General features: G+C 40.0%; 1 protein-coding gene across 22 annotated transcripts in view; it reads left to right on the top strand.

Annotated features, from left to right (window-relative positions):
• Nucleotides 1-5,378: 5,378 nt before the first annotated feature.
• Nucleotides 5,379-22,491, top strand: part of ADAM22 (ADAM metallopeptidase domain 22) — a 255,747-nt gene continuing 238,634 nt past the window's right edge. For 11 of the 22 annotated variants that reach the window (XR_011648826.1, XR_011648827.1, XM_058297038.2 and 8 more), the window contains exons 1-2: nt 5,426-5,826; nt 6,276-6,436. Coding sequence is in view for 14 of the 22 variants with exons in the window: in XM_058297038.2 (XP_058153021.1) it covers nt 5,736-5,826; nt 6,276-6,436 (252 nt within the window). In the remaining 8 variants the exon portion in view is untranslated. Of the gene's footprint in view, nt 5,827-6,275; nt 6,437-22,491 lie in introns of all 22 variants that reach the window. The other 11 variants (XM_058297039.2, XM_058297036.2, XM_058297033.2 and 8 more) reach the window with 7 other exon arrangements.

Below are 22,491 nucleotides of genomic sequence, written 5' to 3'. Positions count from 1 at the left end.
AGAGAGGAAGGGGCTGAAAGTGATAAAGCAGGCTGATTTACAGACTACAATTTCCCATTATAGATTATAAATGCTCAGGTTTTACTTGCATAGTAATCATGGCAGGGGAAGAATGGCGAGAGCAGGATGCAGAGGGCAGGAACAGGCACCAGGACTGGTACTGCGACAGTGACAGGCAAGAGAGTACAAGAGAGGAAGTTCAGTCTTTGCACTTGCTTTTTAAACCATTAATTATTCCACTCCTTTGCTAATGGCAGGGGAGGAGTCCCAACTATTTGCTGTTTTGACTGATTATCCCACTCATCAATCCCCCAGGAGGAACCAATAATATGGCCCCTGGAGAATATTTGGGGCTTCTTCTGGTTTCCGGAGGAAATCTCATTCCAAATTGGATTTCTCACAAGAGTCTTCCAGCAGCCATCTTGGGGTTATTGATGTCCACGTGGACTTCTTGCCAGGTTCCAGATTCGTCTATTGATTCCCCATTTTACTTGCCTGCTTCACTTTGACAGATGGACCATGTCATTTTGAGTTCCAAGGAATGAGCATCAATTTAGAGCCAGTCTCTAGTAATATCTAAAAGATTTGGGAACTTATTTTTCCCCAGTGCACTCTCTGGTAAACAGTTGTAAATCCCTTTCTGAAGATGTATAGGGAGATTTATAGATTATATTTTTGGTAATGCTGCAGGTCGTTCCTCAAGGTGAACTGGCCTTCCTTTCGAAAGAGACTCTGGGTCTCTGAACTGGCTTGGGTCTGGAAACCGGTCATAAAGGTTTTGAGCCACCAGATCTGAAGTTTCTTCTGATATATAAATCAAGCAATATTCCATTAGTATTTGCATTTATTTCATTTCTGTGGCTCTGGCATCTCAGGCTTATTAAATGTAAACAACCACTGACTCCAAATTTCAGTCAACCAACTAAGTAAGCTATCAGAACTATTTCCACCTATGTAAGCTCACACTTAAGAGCCAGACGCTAGAGAGTATATTTATATCAATGAATTCAGTCTGATCTAGTGTTAACAGTCTGCCCCCCTTGATCTAAAACCCGCGGTATCCTTTCCCATACGTAGTCCTCAGTTTTCTGCTGATTTATATTAGTAAAATACAGCAATTTTTTTGTGTATAAGCTATTTCCTCCTTGCTCATAGTGCATACTGACATGGGGAGCATACTGAAATTTGACTTTAATTATGAGTCTAGTGACAAGAATGTGTGGTTATGTGGGTCTTGAGAAAAATGTACACCACCTTGTAAAACATTTGCACCAGGTGAAGTTATCACAGTTTTCAAGGGAAGGAAGGCCAGTATCCTTTCAAGCAAAGAAAAGGAGCACATTACTTCCATTGGCAAGAGAGGCCTCAGGGTGATTTGGGGGTTTGAGATTCTCAGTTTTATTTGTAATGTCCACATTACAAATTTCAGGGTCCCCATCTTTCCCAATCAATGCTCTCACTTTTATATCAGGACCATGGCAAGGCTGTGAACAAGTCCTTTTATTTTTAAAACAGAAAGAGGCAGCAGAGGTGGCTCAAGTCATGGGTGCCTCTCTCCTACGTGGGAGGTCCGGGGTTTGGTTCCGGATGCCTCCCCAAAAGGAAGATGAGCAGACAGTGAGCACAAAAACAACAAGGGAGGTGGGGAGAAATTAAAAATAAACAAAGAATAACAAGCAAGGGTATTTTAAAAAACAAAAAATAGATTTACTTACTTATGTTGAAAGAATTACTAAGAGTTCAATGTGATAGCTGACATGCAAAAACCCTTCTAATTTGTTCAAATCATCAATCCTTCTTTTCTTCCTTTACTTAACTCCACTTTTCCAGAGCAGTAAAAAACAGTACTTCTTAGCTGTGATCTCATCCCCTCCCAAAGCTGAAACCATAGCAGTATAGTAAATTAGGAATCTTCCTTTTGTCAGAACCCCTCTTTTTTCTTCTTCAACAGCTTTAATAAAGAGTAATTTACATACCATAAAATTTACCACATGGTTCAATGATTTTCATGTGTAGAGTTGTACAACCAACATCACCACCATTCAGTTTTAGAAGATTTCCATTCCCCATAATGTCCCTTTCTTTTGCCATTACATTAGGAAGGTGTCTTAATTTATTTATGCCGTCATATGGCAGGAAATGGAATTAACTGGAATGAACAAGTGGTTTACCTCTTGTGGCTTGCTGCTATCTTTATTTTACTCTTCTCTTGAAGGTCATTGTGACTGAGGTGGTCTGCTACAATATAGGGTGTTCTATGTACAGTAGCACCTTTAAGATCCTTAAAATGTGTCATATCCTTCACCATGTTTTGAGCTTTTTCTGCCTGAAGGGGGCATTAGTCCACAATAAGAATACTTACCATTATTTGTATTTTGATAATTATTCAATTTGGTAATTCATAAATTTAAAAATGTTGTTTTCCTTACAGTTTAAGGCTCAGATTTTAGTCTTATTTTTTATAAAAATGAGATGATCACTTTTACTTTTCTTTAATATTCAATTAACTTGTAAATTTGACAGAATAAGTGTCCCTACATATTAATCACTATATACATAACTAATTGAAAAACAATTTGAAGTTTATTATTTGATTCTCTCAAACATGTCAAACACCTAATAATTCAGACTTAAAAATTTGACAAATGGCATCTTCTTAAACTTTTTAAAAAATGATTTTAATTTTTATTGCATCAGGCTGATATACTGAGCCTATGAAATTATTTTAAGTATTTCAAACACTTAAAAATATTAAAGAGTTTACCTAGAACAGCACAAAAACTACAAAACCTGTATAATTCTTCCAGCTAGTGACTGGATTAAGAAATTCCTCCCACAATGTAGAGGACGGAGGTGAAGGGCTTTTCCAGGCCCTTCAGTTCTAATTCTTTTTCTTTATTATGTAATCTTCTGCATAAAGGTCTAGAGTGTTCTATGAAATCTTGTACTTCTTGTTTAGGATAAAATCATGTTTCATAGATAGAATTCTTTTTTTTAAAAACATTTTATTTTATTTATTTATTCAAAGATTCATATAGATAGAATTCTTATGTGATTCATTGTTTTAAATATTTGGGGAAACTTTTTTGTAATGACAATAAGCTTAGTGAGATGTCAATGCCAAAAAAATGATAGAATGTTCTCTTAACCTAGAATTTAGGGCAAGGAAAAAAAGAATCTTTCTATACTGTTTGCTTTTGAAACCACGCCTAAGTTATATTTAATTCTGGACACCACACTTTAGGATAACAACGACACACAGGAGTGTATTCTCAGATCATCATGATGGTGAGGGAATCTGAAACCATGTCACGTGAGCAGGGGTGAAAAACAGTAACAACAACAAAACTTTTTACCAGGGAAAGAGAAAAACATCTCAAAAGAGCATCGTGTGGAAGATTTCTTCTACATGTTCTTCAGAACCAGAAGCAGGAAAAAGGTGGGCGTTACACAAACACAAACACAGCTTTCAACCAGGGAGAGGTCGTAGAAAAGTCTCATTTGAAAACAGGAGATCCACTTCCAGGTCTACTTTATGACTAGCCATGGGACCTTTGGCAAGTCATTTAAATTCTTGAAGACAGTGCTGTCCATAGAGCTTTCTTCAGTAATGGAAATGTTCTATATTTTTGCCATCTAATATAGTAGCCCTAGCCACAGCTCTGAAAGTGTGGCTAGCGTAACTAAGGAGCCAAATTTTAAATTTTAATTAATTAATTAACTTTTTAAAAAAATATTTCTTTCTCTCCCCTTCCTCCCATTATCTGCTCTCTGTGTCCATTCACTGTGTGTTCTGCATCCTCCGGCAGCCCTGGGAAACGACGTCTCTTTTTTGTCATGTCAGCTCTCCCTGTGTGTGGTGCCATTCCTGGGTGGGCTGTGCTCCTTGCAGGGGCACCGCTGCGTGGCAGGGCGCTCCTTGAGCAGCAGGGCACTCCTTGAGTGGGCCAGCTTACCACAGGGGTCATGAGGCCTTGGGGATTAAACCCTGGATCCTACATATGGTAGGGGATGCTCTATCAGTCGTGCCACCTCCACTTCCCTAATTTAAATAGCCACACTATTTGGAAGGTCCAACTCTCAGTTTTCCTTTCTTTCTTGCTCATATGGAAATAACACTTATCAAATTATTGATTTCAGGTTCAAATGATTAAGTATATGTGAACTCTGAAAAACATTATCAATTTATGTTTTTTAAAAAGATTTATTTATTTTTTATTTATTTCTCTCCAAACGCCACCCCTCCCCCCGTCCCCAGTTGTCTGCTCTCTGTGTCCATTTGCTGTGTGTTCTTCTGTGACCGCAGCAGCACCAGGAATCTGTGTTTCTTTTTTTTTATTGCATCATCTTGTTGTGTCAGCTCTCCGTGTGTGCGGTGCCATTCTTGGGCAGGCTGCACCTTCTTTCGCGCTGGGTGGCTCTCCTTACAGGCACACTCCTTGTGCCTGGGGCTCCCCTACAGGGGACACCCCTGTGTGGCAGGGCACTCCTTGCTTGCATCAGCACTGCGCATGGGCCAGCTCCACACCGGTCAAGGAGGCCCAGGGTTGAACCAGGGACCTCCCATGTGGTTGGCGGATGCCCTATCCATTCAGCCAAGTCTGCTTCCCATCAGTTTATGTTGATAATTATTTTATTATTTTTACCCTGGAAATTTTCTGTCATTTGGAATTTGAGGAGAATGGAATAAGCAACCTGAGAACGTAAATCGCCCAATGTCTGATTCTCACATATAGATCTGAAGGAAGTAAAGAAACAAGAAAAACCTGGGTATTTGAACTAACTCCTAAATCCCACCGATTCTTTAAGTCCCTGCGTAGACCTTTTCCAGGACGTTCTCCCTGACTTCCCACTGGCTAGGTTAGATGATCCTCCTTCAGGTATTACCATGTCGCTTTTCACGCACGCTTTATTGTAAATAATGGCCTGTTTGTAAAAAACGGCTCGTTTACTGTATCGTTTTTCAGAGCAGGCGCCTCCTATACCCATAGTGTTCACGGTGGTGCCCCTAAATTTAGCCAACCGCCTGGCACCCAGTAGATCCTCAGTCTATGTTTATTGAATGATTAATTTACCGTGCACCCGTCGGAGTATGACTCCCTGATAACAATTTAAGTCACCGCCAAATTTGTGGGAAACATTATTGCAGTTCCTTGAAGACGACGTGGATGAACTGAGGCTCCACGGCGGCGCGGATGGATACCCTAGGTGCTAGGAGGCCTGCCAGCGATTACCTCTTTTTCTTTCACCCTTTTGCCTCTCTTCTGCAGGATATAGTGGACCCTGCGGTCATGAGGTCGCGACAGTCCGCGCCGTCGTCGAGATGAGCAGGCGGAGAAGAGAACTACATTTCCCAGCTGACTCTCCTGCGCGCGCCCAGAGCCGCGCGCGGGGAGCCGCGTGCACCGAGCGCTGGCTCCCTGTCAGGCGTTCCTCACCCGCCCGTGCCTGTGCCAGGGGATGAGGTGGGAGGCGCTAGAAGCCACTTAGCTACAGTCGACCGCCCAATGCAGCACTCCCTCGCTCCCCCCGCCAGCGGAAGCGCCCGCGGAACACAATGCAGCACTGAGGTAGCGCCGCGGTGGAGGCTGCAGCGACGCTGCCACCGCAGCACCGGCCGGGGCTGGGAGGGGGCGGACAAGGCGAGCCCGGGGATTGGGTCGAGGAAGCTGGAGCCCGCTGCCCCGGCATGAGGAGCTGAGCGTCTCCTGCCAGGCGGGCTGACGGGCAGCACCATGAAGGAGGCGGCGGCTGTGGCTGCGTCCGTGCCCTTCTTGCTGCTCTGCACCCTGGGGACCTGCCCCCCGGCGCGCTGCGGCCCGGCAGGTAAGTTCACCACCCTCTGTGGTTCCGAGACATGCCGTTTCCCGGGAATCTCCGGAGCCTTCAAGCGCAGTGAAATGGGGTACCACCATTTCCCGAGTGTGCGGGGATTTTTCTTTTATTTGGAAGGGAGGTGAGAAGTGGAGCAAAAATATATACTTGAGGGGAGGCGTGGATGCACTAAAAGCCTTCGGTCAGATGCCTATTTTTTTCTGAAGAAGAGGAACGGGGTGGAGGAGGAAGGGGTGCTTGCTTCTGGGCCCCAATCCTGGATGCTCTGAGATGAGCTAGTCCAAGGCTTTGCGGTTGGTCTCTCTCTTCGTTTGTCCCAGATGGGTCCAGGAGGGAGGGGGCCGTGGGAGACGTAGGACCGCAGGATGGACGAGTGTGGGTCAGGGTGATAATTGTCGCCTGTTCTCCCCACTTCTTCCTTACCCCTTTCCTGCCTGGAGGAGGTGCTTCGCTGAAGGAGCTCGAGATGAGGAACGAAAACCGCTTCCTGGAGCGCGAGAGCATCGTTCCACTCCGGCTCATCTATCGCTCGGGTGGCAAGGACGAAACTCGGCACGACGCGCTGGACACACGGGTGCGGGGCGATCCCGGCGGCGGGCAGGTGAGAGGCGCGGCCGGGGCGTGGCCCTCGGCTCGGCCCGGACCACCCACGAGCCCAAGTTCGCTCTCGGTTGCCTCGGAAACGCGGTGTCTTCACTGAAATGGGCGTAATCCTAATGCGAGGCATGCATGGCGCTTTCAGTGCAAAAAGAAAGAAAACGGGACAAAAACGAATAAAAAACCACAGGCCTGAGGCTTTGCTAGAGGGGAGTTTGTGCGCGATGCCTCCAGCAGTGCTGCGACTAGAGCGAAGGGTCGGAGGACCTTTTACCACTCTCAAGCGAAAGCCATGCTTATGGGGAAGGGGAGATGGTATTTGGGAAGGGTTTGCATACTTGTTTATGTTTTAATCCTCAAAGAGAAGATTCAGAAACTATTTAACCCAAGGTAGCACTGTAGAAAAGTTGAAAAAACAAGACTAGGCATCCTAATGCAACTCGAGACATAAAAATAAGCTGAACTGCAAGGTTCTCAGCTCATTGAGATTTGTGGACACCAGGAATGTGCCCATCCACGGCTACCTTCCAGAAAAGGTCCCCGGTCCCCCTCCCGCTTTCTTCTTGGTAGCAGTCCTCTTAATATAATTAGGGCTGTTGTTTATCGAGCATTTATACATTATGTTTAAGAAATCTAAGTATTTATATCAATTTTGTATCTACAGAAATGCCTGGAAATTATTTTTTTAATTTCCTATATACTTTTAATCTTTTTTAGAAAAGATACATAGATGACACAAAATGCCTGGAAATTATTTTGAGTTTACTGTTTAATTTCAGTAAATAATTTGATGACATGTAGTTTATTCATTTATATGCATCAACCTGACAGCCAATATACTCACTTATAGTACTTATTAAGATAGGACTTGTTTATGTAGTTGAAAAATTTAGACTTCGCTGGATCACAGTCAGGCTGAAGGTTTTCATATATGTATAAATATATTCATGAATACTTTAGGATGTATCTGGGTTATGTGCTATTTATACTAACCTATCTGTATGTACAAAATATGTAAAAGTAAAAAAAAAATTTAAATCTGTACTTACAGCCAAATAATTCTGTTACATTTTTGTAAGTGTTAAGTAGGAAATTAATTTAAAGGGCTACAGTAGTATCCTTCAAAATTAGATTATTGTAGAAAGTCTAATATATGCCAAGCCTTTAATGAAGGGCCCTATTATTTGAATTAATGTTTGGTAAATAGCTATTTTCTTTCTTATTTTGACTTGTTTCCATGGTAAAACAGAAGAAATGGATTCACAGTTTCCCTTTCCTTTTTTTTTTCTCTTCATTAAATTAGGATTATTTCTGTGGAGGAATATTCTCACACCCACTTACAAATTTTGGATTATGAAAAGTTTCAAATACATAGAAAAGTAGACAATAGTACAACACACCCCGAGCTTCAACAATTTATAGCTCATGGCTAATCTTGTTTTATTTATTCTCTGTTTTCTTTTCCTTCCTGTATTACTTTGAAGCAAACCTAGACATCATATTATTTCATTCTTAAACAATGTTCTGTATGGACCTCTAAAGGTAAGGATTGTTTAAAAGATGTAACAATATGTAACAATATTATCATATCTAAAAAATTTAAGAGTAATTCCTTAATCCTATACTCAAATATCTAGTCTTTTCAAATTTCGTATGTATGTATATGTATGATCATGTACATATGCATGTCTATATATATATAGACATGTATATAATATGTACATATGTATGTATATATTTATCTATATATACTGTATAGTGAGTGTATGTATTAGGGTTCTTTAGGGAAACAGAACCGACAGAAGACATCTGTAAATAGTATGAGATTTTATAAAACTGTATCCTGTGACTATGGGGATGCACAAGTCCAAATTTCATAGGGCAGGCTGTAAGTCAGGGACTTATAAAGGTCCTCATGCAATTCCCCAGGAGATGTTCGCTGTCTGAAGTAGAGATGGAGATTCTCTGAGCGCTAAAATCACTTTTAAGGCCTTCAGTTGATTGGATGAGATATGACTCATTGCTGAAGGCAGTTTCCTAGTTGATTGCAGATATAACCAGTCATGTATGCAATCAACTCACTGATGATTGAAGTCCATAAAATGCCCTTGTATTACATTTAGCCCAGTCCTTGCTAGACCAAACAACTGAGCGAGATTACCAGGCCAAGTTGACACATTAGCCTAACAATCACAGTCTACCCCTTGTCAACTTGGCAGCCATACATATCACCTTAAACCATACTTAGTTTCTAAATGAAAACAATAACACACACAGACACACACATATATATGTAATTTTTTTTTGTCTAATAATACTCAACTATCCTGCATATAACTGGAAATGCACTAAATTCCTTCAGAACAGAGAGTGAGTCTTTGGGTAATATTCACTCTTAAACTTGATGTCCTTAAATATTATAACATGAAACTCATACAACTTTTGTCATATGATAAAGGGAAAGGATAAAGAAGAAAATAAAGATAATTTTATGTACATAAACAAACATACTCATGACAAAACAAGGAAGAAATATTCATGACTATTACAGTCCTCATTTCTGAAACTGGTCACATGGTTGAAGTTTGTATTTATCACTATCTTCTTCCACTACCCATTCCATGTTCCCTTTTCCCCCAGTAAACACATCACCTGGCTGTTGTTCTTTGCCTGGTGGGGAGACCCAGATTTTCATTCCTGAAGATTCTGGATCATTGTTAGTCTTGCCTGGATAGGGTTGTTGCAATTTTACTTTGACTTTAATTACAGGGCATGCTAGTACTAAGAGATGCCCTAGAGGATCTCCTTTATTCCAGACAAATTTTTCTTTACCTCCATTGTGTAAGTGCAGTCCTATTTCCCCTTGACAGTCAGGATCAATCACCCCAGCTAGTATAGTAATTCCTTTCTTTGCCTGTTGATTCAGAGGCATGAGGAGCCTGAGGATGCCAGGTGACAGTCTTAACTTCCAGTTCAGTGGAATCATTGTTGTGTTCCCTGGTGGCAGCACTCCTCCTTTTGGAACAAAGACCTGTAGACTAGCAGGACTTAAGCTTTCAGGGACAGGGAACAAAACTTTTCCTAGCAGTTCATTAAGGGTAATAGTAAGTGGTGTCATTCCCATTTCTACTCCTTTAGTCTTGAACCCTCTAATCCTGGCTATGGGAGAAACAGCACCATAGAGTGGATGCTGATTTAGAGCATACACAGCTTCCTGGAGAGTATTACCCCAGGTATTACCACCTGGTTTGCTCTGTAATTGAGTCTTCAAAGGTCATTCTCCCAGTCTGTCAGTCCAACTGTTTCAGGATGATGAGGAACATGGTAAGAACAGTGAATTCCATGAGCGTATGCCCATTCCCACACATCATTTGCTGTGAAGTGGGCTCCTTGATCAGAAGCAATACTGTCTGTTATCCATGGCAATGTATAAGATATTTGGTGAGTCCATGGATGGTAGTTGTAAAGGAAGCATTGTGTGCAGGGAAGGCAAACCCAAATCCAGAGTATGTGTCTATTCCAGTTAAGTTGCTGCCCCTTCCATGGTAGAAGTGGCCCAGTGTAATCAACCTTCCACCAGGTAACTGGCTGATCACCTTGGGGAATGGTGCCATGTCAGGGTCTGAGTGTGGGTCTCTGCTGCTGGTGGATTGGGCACTTGGCCTTGGTGAGGCCATGTTGCTGAGCCTATGCATAACTACTATTCCTACCTCCATGGCAGCTTTATTCATGAGCCCATTGGGTAATGACAGGAGTGGCTGGCCAAAGAGGCTGAATGCTATCCACAGAACAGGTCATCTTATCCATTGATTACTAAAATCTTCCTCTGCTAAAGTCATCCTCTAGTGAGCATTCACATGGTACACAAATATTTTTATGTTTTTTTTGCCCTCTCAGAAAGATCTATCTACATACCTCTTCCCCAGACCTTTTTGTCACTAATTTTCCAATCATGCTCCTTCCAAGTCCTTGACCATACAGCTAAACCATAGGCAACAGTCCATAAATCAGTGTACAAATGCACCTCTGGCCAAACGAACCAGGTGCACTGTTTGAAGTTCTATGCACTGGGAAGATTTTCCCTCACCACTCTCCCCAAAAGGGGTGGCTGTGCTGCAACTGTTCACTTTTGGGTGGTACCTGCATATGGTACAGAACCATCTATAAACCAGTCCTGAGTTTTCTCTTCCTCAGTCAAGTGATTGTAAGGAACTTCCCAGGAGGCCATAGCTGTGGGCTGGGAAAGAGAAGGTAGCATGGCAGGAGTGGTGACCATGGGCATTTGGGCCACTTCCTCATGTAACTTGTCTATGCCTTCAGGACCTGGTCAAGCTCTATCTTATATATACCACTTCAAATTTATGATGAAGTGCTGCTGTACATGCCCAACTTTATGGTTTGGCAGGTCAGACAATATCCAGCTCATGAAAGGTAACTCAGGTCTCATAGTAACTTGGTGGCCCATGGTTTAGCGTTCAGTTTCTACTAAGGCCCTGTAGCAGGCCAAAAGCTGTTTCTCAAAAGGAGAGTAGTTATCTGCAGAGGATGCCAGGGCTTTGCTGCAAAATCCTAAGGGTCTGTATTGTGATTCTTCTATAGGGGCCTATCTAAGGCTCCAGATGACATCTCTATTTGCCGCTGATAGTTCCGGCACCATTGGATCTGCTGGTTCATATGGTCCACGTTACAGCTTGCACAGCAGCCTGAACCTGTCACAGAGCCTCCTCTTGTTCTGGTCCACACTCAAAACTAGCAGCTTTTCTTGTCACTTGGTAAATGGGCCAGAGTAGCACACTCCAATGAGGAATATGTTGGCTCCAAAATTTGTAGAGGCCAATTAAACATTGTGCCTCTTTTATGGTCATAGGCGGGGCCAGATACAACAGCTTATCCTTCACTTTAGAAGGGATATCTCGACATGCCCCACACCACTGGACAACTAGAAATTTCACTGAGGTGGAAGGCTCCTATATTTTTGTTGGATTTATCTCCCATACTCTCTCACGCAAATGCCTTACCAGTAAGTCTAGCGGCATTGCTGCTTCTTGCTTACTAGGTCCAGTCAGCATGATATCATCAATATAATGGACTAGCGTGATGTCTAGTTGGAGAAAGAGACCATATTAGGACTGGAGAGTTGATATATCCTTCATGGTGGTACTAATATCTGCAGTCTCTCCAGGAATCCAGTATTGCTCTTGATTTACTATTTTGTTAGATGGAGGCAGTTCTAGTGGCTTCTATTTGGCCTTTCCTACCATAATAGCCCTTACTTCACAAGTCAGGGATCCAATGTGGGGATTTTATCAGTTACTGAGTATGTCTATTCCAATTATGCATTCTGGAACCAGAGAAATAACCACAGAATGAGACCCTCTGGACCCACTTTGAGCAGGACCTGAGCTAAAACTCCATTAATCACCTGACCTTCATAAGCCCCTACTCTGACTGGTAGACCACCATGACATTTTGGGTCTCCTGGAATTAATATTACTTCTTAGCCAGTGTCTAATAATCCCCAAAATGTCTGATCATTTCCTTTGCCCAGTGCATGGTTACCAGGTAAAAGGCCATAGGTGTCTTTGGGGAAAGGCGGGAGTAAGATTAATAGTATACTTTTTTTGGCAGTGTAATTGGATCCTTCCCCAATGGGACCTACTCTTCCCCTCATTTAAGGGGCTCTGCATCTGTAAACCATCTCAAATCTGGGAATTGTTTAAGGGGCCATGATTCTCTGTTTCCGTAATTCAAATCAGGGTTTTCTTCACTTGACCTCACTTCTGCTTATACAGATCAAGTAGGAGTTTAATAGTCTGCCCTTTTATTTTACTTCTAGGAACCCCATGATCATAGGTCTGTGCATCTCAGACTTTTTTGATTGTTCCTTTGAGTCTGCCTTTCATTGTGGTGGCCATGCCCACCTTGTCTTTGGTGATTAAGTGCTACTACTTGACTTCTGCCAGCCTGGGATCCAATCATCCCCACAGTGATTAAGGATTCTAGTTTTGTCAGCAGCAGTTCCCACAGTAATATCTGAGCTACAAAGAAGAGCAACCACAGAGCTCTTCAGGGAAAATGGTGTTAGTCTCACAAATTTATTCTTGTGAAAGGTATGTCCTCTGGACATTCCTGGGATGGGTGGGCAGGTCTTAAATAGTAAGTCCATTCTAGCATTCCTGTCTCTCTCAGCCTTTGGACCCCCCTCATCTACAGTAAGGTAAATCTGGCATTTCAACCTCAGGCATTGTAGGCGGTCTTTCAGTCTGTGTTTCCTAGCCACCAAAACAAACTGTTAGAGCCCTTTTTAACCCCTTGAGCTACAACAGTGAATCCAGAGTCTCTGCATCATGTGTCCATATCAATAATTTCAGCCCAATCCAACTTTATATTCTTTCTACCATTCCATACACTTAATATCCATTTGCACACAAGTTCCCAATTTTTGTCTATATGAAGTGGAAAACTCATGCAGTTCTATAGCATGCTTCCTCATGGGTCACACTTTGTACTTTACCTTTGGGGGCTTGTAACTTTATTCTAGATCTAGGTTTGAAAGAGAAGAGGAGTGGTAGGTGTGGGTAAGGTGGAAGTGTTAGAAGTGTCTTGCAAGCTAGTTACCTCAGGGCATTCACTTGCAGTTTCATCTTTCGAAAAAGGAATAAGCTCTTCAGGTGGTGGTTTGATGGTAGACTCCTTGGGGCAGTGTGGAGTTTGGGTGATGCAGGCTTGGCATTGGGTGGTTTTATCTTCAGGGTGGGAAGGGAGTTGGGATTCCTTGGTGCAGGCTGGAGGTTGGGTGGTGCAAGCTTGACTTGGAGTGGACTTCTCAGGCAGACCATTACAGGTTTATCTGGTGAAGTCTCAGCAGAATTTAGGCTTTCATTGTTCCTACTATTATCATCATCAACCCATATGTCTCCATCCCAAACTTTGGGATTCCACTGCTTTCCGATCAAGCCTTCGGGCTTGAGATTTTCTTTTCTGTTGTAGCTCTGCTACTTGTACAATGAGACTCTAAGTCTGTTTTTCAGAAATCTCAAGTCTGCGGCTGCATGAAACAAAATTTTCTTTCATAGCATACATAGAAACTTTCACATCATTCATGCGGAACTTAAGTTGCAAGTTTGAAGCCTTCAGTTCATCCCCTTCTTTTGTAACTGTATTCAGCATATTTAGGAACAACCAGATAACATCACTGTAACTTTTAACTCCATAAAACTCTGTTAAGGTGTCAAAAATACTCTTACCCCGATCCTTGCCTCCTGTAAGCATAGAAGTTGTGATATCCACTGGTGATATTTTGCCAGTGGTGATATCTCTGTTTGCCAACTCATGCCATGAACTGTCAATGGCCTCTTGATTACTGGAAAGGGAGTCATTAGTGCCCTTGAATCTAATCAGAGTAGATAGCCAATTGCAAAAATCCCAGAAACAATTCAGAAATCCCATTTTTAAAGAATCTGTTTCTCAAGAACCACTCCTGATACCAAGCTGTATTAGTTAGGTTTCTCCAGGGAAACAGAACTGACAGGAAATATCTGTAAATAGTATGAGATTTAATAAAATTGTCTCAAGTGCCCATGAGGATGCACAAGTCCAACTTTCGTCAGGCAGGCTGCAAGCCAGGGACTCAGATGAAGGTCCTCGTTGAATTCCCCAGGAGATGCTGGTTATCTGAAGTAGAGATAGGGATTCCCTGAGTGCTGAAAGCACTTCTTCTTTTAAGGCCTTCAACTGACTGAATGAGACATCACTCATTGCTGATGGCAGTCTCCTCAGTTGATTGTAGTTGTAACCAGCCATCTATGCAATCAACTCAGTGATGACTGAAGTCTCTGAAATGTCCTTGTATTAAAATTAGCCCAGCGCTTGCGTGACCAAACAACTGGGCACCATTACCTGATGAATTGACACATTAGCCTAACCATCAAAGAATGTACAATGTGTGTGTATAAAATGTGTTTATATATATATTTGTTTGAACCAGGGTCCAAATAATGTCTACAAACTGATAACTTTTTTTTTTAAGATTTATTTATTTATTTATTTCTCTTCCCTTCCCACGCCCCCCACCCTGGTTGTCTGTTCTCTGTGTCTCTTTGCTGCATCTTCTTTGTCCGCTTCTGTTGTTGTCAGCGGCACGGGAATCTGTATTTCTTTTGGTTGCATCATCTTGTTGTGTCAGCTCTCCGTGTGTGCGGCACCACTCCTGGGCAGGCTGCACGTTCTTTCGCACTGGGTGGCTCTCCTTGAGGGGTACACTCCTTGTGTGCGTCTGCGCTGCACATGGGCCAGCTCCACACGGGTCAAGGAGGCCCGGGGTTTGAACCACAGACCTCCCATGTGGTAGACGGACGCCCTAACCACTGGGCCAAGTCCACTGCCAACAAACTGATTATTTTTACTTTTAATTTTTAAGCCTTTGAACATATGGTTTTCCCTGCCACTTTGTTGTTGTTGTTGTTTTCTGTTGCAATTTATTCATTGAAGTCATAGAGTCTTTCATCCTGCAATCTGGATTTTGCTGATAAAGTCAGTGCTTTAAAAGATTAAAAATTAAGTTTTCTTGAAGAGGCAGGGAGACAGAAGGAAGTAGAGAAGCAGAAAAAGAAAACCATGGGATTGAACTTTGAAACCTCCAGAGTGTCAACCTCAAGCTGGTAATGTTTTCTCAGGTATCCTCTTCCCTTTGCTGTGTTGGTGAAAGATACCAATTTTGGAAAACAGGCCAGTCCTGATTATATTCCCCATTTTAAGGAGCATCACTTCTCCAGAGTTTTGGTTTGTAGGCCTCTCCATTCAGGACTGAAGATACCTTGGCCCTTGTACCTTCTACTTCCTACCGCAATAAATTTCACAATAGGGAAGAATGATTGGTTTTTGGGGACATGTGAATGAATTGGTAGAGTTTAGGTTAAACAGCATAAACAGTTTATTAATTCAAGTCAGACATGAAAGTAAAGATAGTGTCTTTTTATCAATGTAATTCTTACAAGAAATTATGCCTGGTGCATAAGAAAGTATTCATAGTACATACTAGTTCGATGTCTGGATCACCTGAGAAATCCTTGAAGTTTACCAAGTTCCTTATATGACAGTTGGAAATCACTGACAACTAGGACTGACTCTAACAGTGTTGGAAATACCTAGTTGCCACAGGCCAATTCTTCATACAATTAGGAAACTAAGAAGATTTCCTGCATTTTGGCATTTTCAGTTTCCCTGAGGGTAATAAGTAAGATGTGGAAACACATGTTGATTTTATTTGGCCCTTGTTATTTCTTTAGGCATAATCTTTTAATGGTCTCTTCTTGTTAACTAAACAGATATAATTTTTGGTATCTTAGGCACCCATAGCTGTTTTTAGCACCTTCCTCTCTGCTTCAGAAATAAAATCAAGATTATTTTCTGTGAGCTCATAAGGTTTATATATTCTTTGGTTGACATTTATTTAAAAGGTATTTTTTCTTGAGCCCTTACTCTGTATCAATTTGTATGCCAGACCCTTGGAATTCAGAGATAAAAGATACAGTTCAGACCATTAAGAAGTTCACAGGCAAGTGGGGAGATGGATGGATGAATGAATAAGCAATTACACTGTCTTTCTCTATGTTTTGCTGGAAGTGATCACAGAGAACTGTGGGGGGCAGAGAAGACCCATACTTAACCTGGGGGATTGGGAAGGCCTCTCAGGGGAAGGTGATGTCTGAGCTATGTTTTGAGGATGAATAGGTATTGGACAGATTAAAGAGGAAGGAGGGCAATTAAACAGAAGGGCAGCAAGTGCATAGGGATGTGGGAGTCCGGATACATTTTTGCTAATTGCAAATTATTAGTATTTGAGGGAGAGATAAGAAACAGGAAAGCAGGGGGCAAATGCTGCAGCCCCTTCATGAGTTCCTGAGGAACTTAGATTTTGTTCTGAAGGCGATGGGAGCCATTGAAAGATTTCATGGAGAGTTAGATGACCAGATTCATGTTAATGTGAGAAAATCCTAATTGTTTGAAATGACTGATTTTAATTTCAAAAAAAGAGGTAAATGTGGTTGTTCACTTTAATTCATTGATAAATGCCAATTAACTTAATCATTGAACATCATAACTTACTGATACTTACATAAGTATACAGAAAATACTTTACAAATGAGTTAATATTCATAAAGCATTTTAAACAATACTGGACATATAGTAAACACCATATGAACGTTGGTTAAATAATATTAACTTATTAACTTCCTCAGGCTGTTTGAGTACTATTCAGAAATTTTATAGCATCAAGTCAGTACAAAATGGTGCCCTAATTTACCTGAGTTTAATATATTGCAAGAAGTTACAGATTACTCAAATTTACATAATTAAGTGGAATCATGCATCTAGTCCTCTAGACCTTAGAAATCATCTAACCTAATTTAGGAATTAGTCTCACCTGGTAAGATCAGGCCCGTTGCATGTAAGGAAATCAGCAATATACTATTTAATGTTTCAGAAAACTTACAAGAACCTATGATGGTATAAAACACCTTAATTTTATTCCTAATATTTCCTTGTTTTACTTTTCATCCCCAATGGGAATGGAACACTTATATTTTTTGCAATAAATTTTCGTTTTCACTGTGTGGAAATGCTGGCAATTTGATATGAGTCTACATTGTAAAAGACTTTTTTACTGTATACTGAATTGCTTGAATGTGTACTTTATTTTTATCTGCCCATACTGAAAGCTTACTATGCCATAAAGTCCTAGCAATTATAGTCAAACAAATCATATTTAATTATGGGAAAACTTGCTATCCTCAATGTTATCTTCCTACTCTGAAGTAAGTTAAGTCCTGTACTGTAAAATAGCACTCAGAACTAGATACTCAGAAATATTCAGTCTTTCTTCTAGCTTGCATGCTATGTGCTGAAGGAATTATATATTTGCAGATAAAAGGTCAAGCTTATCTATTTCTGGATACCTGTATGGGCAAGATATCACCTATTGAGTCTTACTGATGACTTGATACTGATAATCATGTAATTTTTACTTTTTAAGAATAACCATCTTAATGATTACTCCTTTTTGGCCAGCTAAGCACCACAGACTACTGTAGCATCAAAGATAGATAATTTGGTGGCTCATTTTGTTGAAATAAAAATAAAGCATGCATTATTTTGTGTGTAATCACTCTATAAATTTGCAAAAAATTTTTTTACCCAGTGATTGTTTCCCTGCAAATTGCAGAACTTCATTTTTGTCAGAAGTCTTTGTTATAAGTGAAGAGGCTGCCTACTTAAGGTTTCACTCTTTCTTTTTGTGGAAAATGTGGCTTCTCAAGGAGTCAGTCAGGTGCCAAGACAGATCTACAATTTGTATTGGTTTTGGTAATCAGTAATGAGTGGAAAAAAGCAGTGTAGTAACAAGATGGCAAGCAGTAGGTGAGTTCCATTTTTATGAATAAATTTATACATATGCTTAAGCATGGAGGAGCTGTACTTAAAGTTGTGCTGTTTCACTTTGTAACATTGAGTCAACTTAATGGTAAATTGTCTTGCTGTTCTTAGGAATCCTAGAAATTACAGTTTTGGAAATATTTTGCAAAGATAACTGTATTAGTCAGCCAAAGGCATGCTGATGCAAAATACCAGAAGTCTGCTGGCTTTCATAAAAGGTATTTATTTGGGGTAGGAGCTTACAGATACCAGGCCATAAAGCATAAGTTACTTTCCTCACCAAAGTCTGTTGCCACGTGTTGGAGCAAGATGGCTGCCAACATCTGCCAGGGTTCAGGCTTCCTGGGTTCTTCTCTTTCCAGGTCTTGCTTCTCTTTGGGCTCAGGTCCTCTGTTTTCTCCACAAGATCAGCTGTACACTATGAGACTCTCTAGGCTTTGCCTCTTTCCACAAGGTCAACTGTGGACTATCAGGTGAATGGCTCTGTCTGTTTTTTCCAGGGTTTCTGCTGTGTCTAAGGAGCCATCTCTATTCCTCTGTGTTCTTCTCCTGGCTCAGGTCCTCTCTTCCCTGGGCTTGCTTCTCTTTCCTCTATGTGCTTACTTCTTGGGGCTCCAGTGTAAGACTCCAGCATCAAACTCCAAATCAAAACTCCAACATCAAAATCTCCAACTTGTCCTTTGCCTACCAAGGGGTGGGGACTCAGTACCCTACTGATGTGGCCCAATCAAAGCCATAATCATAATTTAATCATGCCTAGTTACAGACCAGTTTATAAACATAATCCAGTATCTATTTTTGAAATCCGTAACTTTATCAAACTGTTACAGCAGCACAAACATCTTTTAAAAAAATTCGCATTCATTAAATTGAAGTAGCTTAAATTTGGTAAAGTTTTGCTACTGATCAAAACTTAGTTTTGCTGCTTTAAATAGGCAGGATCCATTTCCAGTGCAATTTACTTCTCCTACCAACCTTTTTCTGTTGCATTTAAATAGCTAAAAATAAGTGAAATTCAGAAATGTGGTTTTTCTTAAATCTTGTTTTTATTCTATAAGATGCTAAATTTGTGTATACTTCTTTTGGACATATTTGAAATTCTGCCTAATGAATTTACCGTGCTCAAAAGGAACTGGTCTTACATCACTACTTTCCAGCTTATACATGGAAAGCTATGAATGACTCCAAAATCTATAGGTTGATATATACTTACAGTTTTATTTGGTTTCTCATATTGAGAAGAATGCCAGATGGTCTGCTCTTATTTCGCTTATTGTGCTAACATATATACAACATAACATTTCCCATTTTAACCATCCTTAAGCATTCTGTTTGTTGGAATTAATTACATTCACAATGTTATGTTACCATCTCCACCATCCATTACCAAAATGTTTCCATCACCCCAAACAGAAACTCTGCACTCATTAAGCATTGACCCGCTATCCCCCTCCTCACTACCCTTGGTAACCTGGAATCTACTTTCTTTCTCTATGACTGCATATTCTAATTATTTCATATATTTCATATAAGTGAAATCATACAATACCTATCCTTTTTTGTCTGGCTTATTTCACTCAACATGATGTCTTCAAACTTCATCCATGTTGTAGTATGTATCAAAACTTTGTTCCTTTTAATGACTAAATAATATTCCATTGTACATATGTAACACATTTTAAAACAAATTGATTTTATTGATACATATTAATAAAGCATAAATCCATCCAAAGTGTAAAATCAATGGTATTCAGTGTAATCACATATTTGTGCATTCATCACTTCACTCATTCTTATAGCATGTTCATTATTCCAGTAATAATAATAAGCAAAAACAAATGAAAGTAGGCTCCTCTCAATCTCTCTATGCTTCCCCTGCTGTACATAGCTGCTGTTCTTTTTCTTTCTCTCTAGTATATTTCTAGTACATTTGTATTTATGTTTTGTACAAACTGTCTTATTTATGCTGTATCACCCATATTTGTGTTTTACATGAGGTTTTATGTTATACAATCTCATGTTGGTTTTTAGCTTTCCTTCTAGTAATATACATGACCTTAGACTTTTCCTTTCAACCACTATCATACCCATATAATAGTTCTGCTGGTTACAAATACCATGATATGCTTTCACCATTTCTATTGATTTCCAAAAATTTACAAACAACTTTTTTACCAATTCTGCACATATTAACCCTCAGCTTTTGATTCTCTACCCTCCTTCTATTTTCTGGTGACCTATATTCTAATTATTAGCTCCATGAGTTTATGCAATATATTTTGTTTATAATAGTGTATACAGTATTTGTCCTTTTGTGACTGGCTTGCTTCATTCAACATAATGTCATTCCTGTTCATCCATGTTGTCATATGCTTCATGCCTTCATTTCTTCTTACTGCTGCATAATAAATATTCTATTGTGTATATACACCACAATTTGTTTATCCTTTCATCAGTTGATGACCCTTTGATTGCTTACACCTTTTGGCTATTGTGAATTATGCTGCTATGAACATTGGTGTACTGATTTCTGTTTGAGTGCTTTCCTTCAATAGGGAATTATTTTGAGTATATACCTAGAAGTGGGGTTGCCAGACATCTTAGTTTCCCAGGCTGTTATGACAAATACCACATGACTGGTTGGCTTAAACAATTGAAATTTATTGGCTTACAGTTTTAGAGGCCAGAATGCCAAATCAAGGCATTGGCAAGACCAGGTCTACTCCTTGAAGACTAGCATCCTGGCAAGGCTTGCTTCCTCCCTGAAGACTGTGGCATTCTGGTGCTGGCTTGAGGGCAGTCCTTGAGGTTTCTTGGCTTTCCCTCACATGGTAATGTCCTCTTCTTTCCCTTCCAGGTTCTAGCTGACTTCTGGCTCCTCCCTAAGGCTTTTTCTTTATAAGACCTCCAGTAATAGGATTAAGACCCAAACTGACTCGTTATTCACATCTTAACTAAAAATAGTATCTTCAAAAGGTCCTATTTACAGGTGGTTTACATGCACAGGAATGAGATCAAGATTAGGAACATTGCATTTCCCCTGGGATATGTAACTCCATCTACTATACTGGGTCCTTTGGTAATTCTAAATTTAACTTTTTGTGGCATTGTCAAACTGAATTCCACAGCAGCTGCACCATTTTAATTCCCGCCAAAAATGTGTCAGGGTTCCTAAATCTCTATATCCATACCAACAGTGTTATTTTTTGTTTTCTTAATATTAGCCATTCTACTGATTATGAAGTGTTATTTCATTGTGATTTTAATTTGCATTTCCCTAATGGCTATTGATGTTGAACATCTTTTCATGTGTTATTGGCCATTTGTAGATCTTCTTTGGAGAAATGTCTATTTAAATCCTTAGCCCATTTTTTAATGGGATTGTCTTTATGTTGTTCAGTTGTAAGAGTCCTTTATATATTCTGGATACTAGACCCTTATTAGATATATGGTTTTAAAATATTTCCTCCAATTCTCTAGGTTGTCTTTTTTTGGTTTCTTTCTTTCTTGTTTTTGATTAGCAAAGTTCTGAGTTTACAAAACAGTCTGCATATTACACAGGGTTTCTCATGCATCACCCTACCACCTTTTCGATCTCTTTTTTTTTAAATACATTTTTATTTCAGAGGTTGTGAGCTTACAAAACAATCATGCACATGTATGGAATTCCCATACAACATCCCTTCACCAACACACCACACCATTGTGAAACATTTGTTACAGATTATGAGGTAATATCATCAGACTATTACCACAAACTATGGTCCATTGCATACATTTGGTATATTTTTTCATGTCCCCCTATTATTATCTAGGTGTCTATTTAACTTTCTTGATAATATCCTTTGATGGACAAAGTTTTGAATTTTTTTGTGGTCCAATTTATTTGATTTTTCTTTTGTTGCTCATGCTTTGGTGTTAAGGCTAAGATTCCATTGCCTAATACAAGGTCTTGAGGATATTTATATTTTCTTCTAAGTATTTTTTAGTTTTAGCACTTATATTTAGGTCTTTAATTATTTTGAGTTAATTTTTATATATGATATGAGGTAGCAGTTTACTTTCATTCCTTTACATGGAGATGTCTAGTTTTCCCAGCATCATTTGTTGAAGAGACTGTTTTTTCCCAATTGAGTAGACTTGGCCTTCTTGTCAAAAATCAATTGGTCATAGATATGTGGGTTTATTTTTGAACTGTCACTCTATTTCATTGTTCTATATATTTGTCCTTCTGAAGTGCCACACTGTTTTGATTACTGTAGCTTTGTAATAAGTTTTAAAATTGGAAATGTGAGTCTTCCAATTTGGCTCTTCTTTTTTGAAATGGCTTTGGATGTGTGGGACCACTTCCCCTTGCATATGAATTTGATGGTTGGGATTTTGATTTTGATTGTGTTGAATCTGTAAATCACTTTGAGTAATATTGACATTTTAATGATATCAAGCCATCCGATCCATGAATTTGGAATATCTTGGCATTTATTTTAAGTGTTTCATTTCTTCAGTAATGATTTATGGTTGTCTTTGTAAAAGACCTTAACATCCTTGGTTAAATTATTCCTAGATATTTTATTCTTTTAATTGCTATTGTAAATGGAATTGTTTTCTTGATTTCCTTTTTGGATT

The sequence above is a fragment of the Dasypus novemcinctus genome, chromosome 5, assembly GCF_030445035.2.
Source record: "Dasypus novemcinctus isolate mDasNov1 chromosome 5, mDasNov1.1.hap2, whole genome shotgun sequence".
NCBI lineage: Eukaryota > Metazoa > Chordata > Mammalia > Cingulata > Dasypodidae > Dasypus > Dasypus novemcinctus.
Note: the sequence above shows the minus strand (reverse complement) of the source record. Positions and strands in the feature narration are given on the sequence as shown.